Source organism: Macaca mulatta, chromosome 7 (genome assembly GCF_049350105.2).
Source record: "Macaca mulatta isolate MMU2019108-1 chromosome 7, T2T-MMU8v2.0, whole genome shotgun sequence".
Lineage (NCBI taxonomy): Eukaryota > Metazoa > Chordata > Mammalia > Primates > Cercopithecidae > Macaca > Macaca mulatta.
The window spans coordinates 94,906,580-94,908,888 of NC_133412.1; the positions used below are offsets into that span (position 1 = coordinate 94,906,580).

A 2,309-nucleotide genomic window follows, 5' to 3' on the forward strand; every position below is an offset into this window, starting at 1 on the left:
TTTCAAAACTTCCTTCCTTTTAAGATCTACCAATTTTGTGACCCTGAATTTCGGTCACAGTTGGTCTCAATCCTGTAGTCACACAGAAAATTATTTGAAGACATAGACTTCTTAATTTATGTTCCAAATTCTCTGCACATTGCATCAGAGAGGTTTCTAGACATATCCACAAAGCTATTTGATCCCCTCAACCCCATCTTTTATTTTCAGAGCTCCAGTATTTTTAAGGTTTCACCTGCTGAGGTTCTTGTGTATTTTAGTGAGAAATATTTTTTAGTGAGACACAGAATTACACTTACCAGTTAGGTTCAACTCCTTTATAACCTCTGGTTGCAGCTTAGCCTTAAAGACCATTCAAAAAACAATCTAGACAATTAAGAGTCCAAATAAAATAAGGCTTTTCTTATTGCCACTTTAAACCTCATATACACTATGCCCACCAAATATGAAGAATCTTTTTCTTAGGAGGTGGCATGAAGTGGATACTGTGGGACTGTACTGTGGCCACAAGGTGGCAGTGGCTCAGTTTACTCTCATCCTACAACTGCCTTTAATTTCAAAAGCATGAAAATTACTAGAGGACTTGCATTTGATTGGTTGAGCAGCCAACAGAAAGGTTCTTTCCTGCATTCGAGAATATGAACTAAGATACAGAAGCAGCTCCTCTGAGAAAAGAAGGTTGAAATTATCATAATTTGTCTCTACGCTGAGATACCAGCATGGAGAAAATGTTGGAGTGTGCATTCATAGTCTTGTGGCTTCAGCTTGGCTGTAAGTTGGAGGTTAAGAAATGAGAACCATTCATGAAAAGCTGAGGAAGAGAGATGAAGATTTAATCTCAGCTCATTCAGTTTTCCTGTGGGAAGTTTTCAAAGCTGCTAAACTAAAAGCTTTGTATAATTTCTGATTTTGTTTTCCTGAACAGGGTTGAGTGGAGAAGACCAGGTGACGCAGAGTCCTGAGGCCCTGAGCCTCCAGGAGGGAGACAGTAGCAGTCTCAACTGCAGTTACACAGTCAGCGGCTTAAGAGGGCTGTTCTGGTATAGGCAAGATCCTGGGAAAGGCCCTGAATTCCTCTTCAGCCTGTATTCAGCTGGGGAAGAAAAGGAAAAAGAAAGGCTAAAAGCCACATTAACGAAGAAGGAGAGCTTTCTGCACATCACAGGCCCCAAACCTGAAGACTCAGCCACTTATCTCTGTGCTGTGCAAGCACAGTGTTCCCCAGGCACCTGCAACTTGCATCAAAACCCTGCAGCTGGGGATCTGGAATGATGGCAGAGGCATCTCTGCTGCTCTTCCTCCTGAATGAGTATTTATTTAATACCCAGGACATTTTTCCAAATGGTCCTTTGGAGAATGAAGTCATGAGACAAAGCCAGAGGGCAGGGACTACTGTTCACTCTGTCCAGGCATCCTAGACAGTCCCTTGTGCATGTTCATGGGTCAGTCTACTCTTATTAACATCCCAGAACTTCCCTCACATAAATTCAGAAGCGCCAGAGTCCTGGATTCCAGTTGTGGACCACTTGGAAAAAGACTGCACAGGTGCATATACTCTCTGCTGAAAAAAATGTGTGTATGTGTCTGTGTTGTCTTACAATAATCTGGTCACATTAATATAAGTAAATCTTTTTCATTTTAATATAGTATTCCTGAAGCCCACATCTCCACCAGTCACATCTCTATATTTCTCATCCCTTTGTCATCAAATTACCTGAAAGAATTGTCTGTACTCATTCTCTTAATTTCCATTCTTCAGTCTCACTCAAATCTGGCCCCTGTTAAGGTCACTCCAAGGGAAGTTCTCACTTTAACACCAGCGGTTTTGGTATTGATAAGGCTATCAGATATTTTTCAGTACTCATCTTGTCTAGGATTTTCAGCAGTGTTTCCTCCCTTCTCGTTAAAATAAATGTTATTTTAATCCAAATAATGCTCACATATATTTACAAAACCCAACAGCACTGTCTGACACCCCAGTCAGGTCTCCCCATTCTCAGGTGATGGTACTCACATTTATCTGAACATTTAAAAATGCTGTTTCTTTGCTTTCGTCTCTTTCTTTTTGAAATTGAGGTACAACACATAATGAGGTGAATAAAACTTTAGCTTACAGATCAATGGAATATTACACTTCTTTGTATCTGGGTAACACCATCCAGACCTACATACTGAAATTTTCCGTTACTCCAGAAGATTCCCACCTGCCCCTTCCAATCCGACAGCCCTTCCCCAACTCCCCACCTGGAGTAACCACGATTCTGGCTTTCATCACTTGATTTTAAACTTTGTGTGACTGGAATTATATT

General features: G+C 40.8%; 1 gene segment (V, D, J or C); it reads left to right on the forward strand.

Moving 5' to 3' along the window:
* The first annotated feature begins 590 nt into the window (after positions 1 to 590).
* Positions 591 to 1,447, forward strand: LOC144329441 (T cell receptor alpha variable 20-like). The segment is given in 2 exon segments: positions 591 to 771; positions 926 to 1,447. Coding segments are annotated over 2 exon segments (399 nt in total).
* Positions 1,448 to 2,309: the final 862 nt, after the last annotated feature.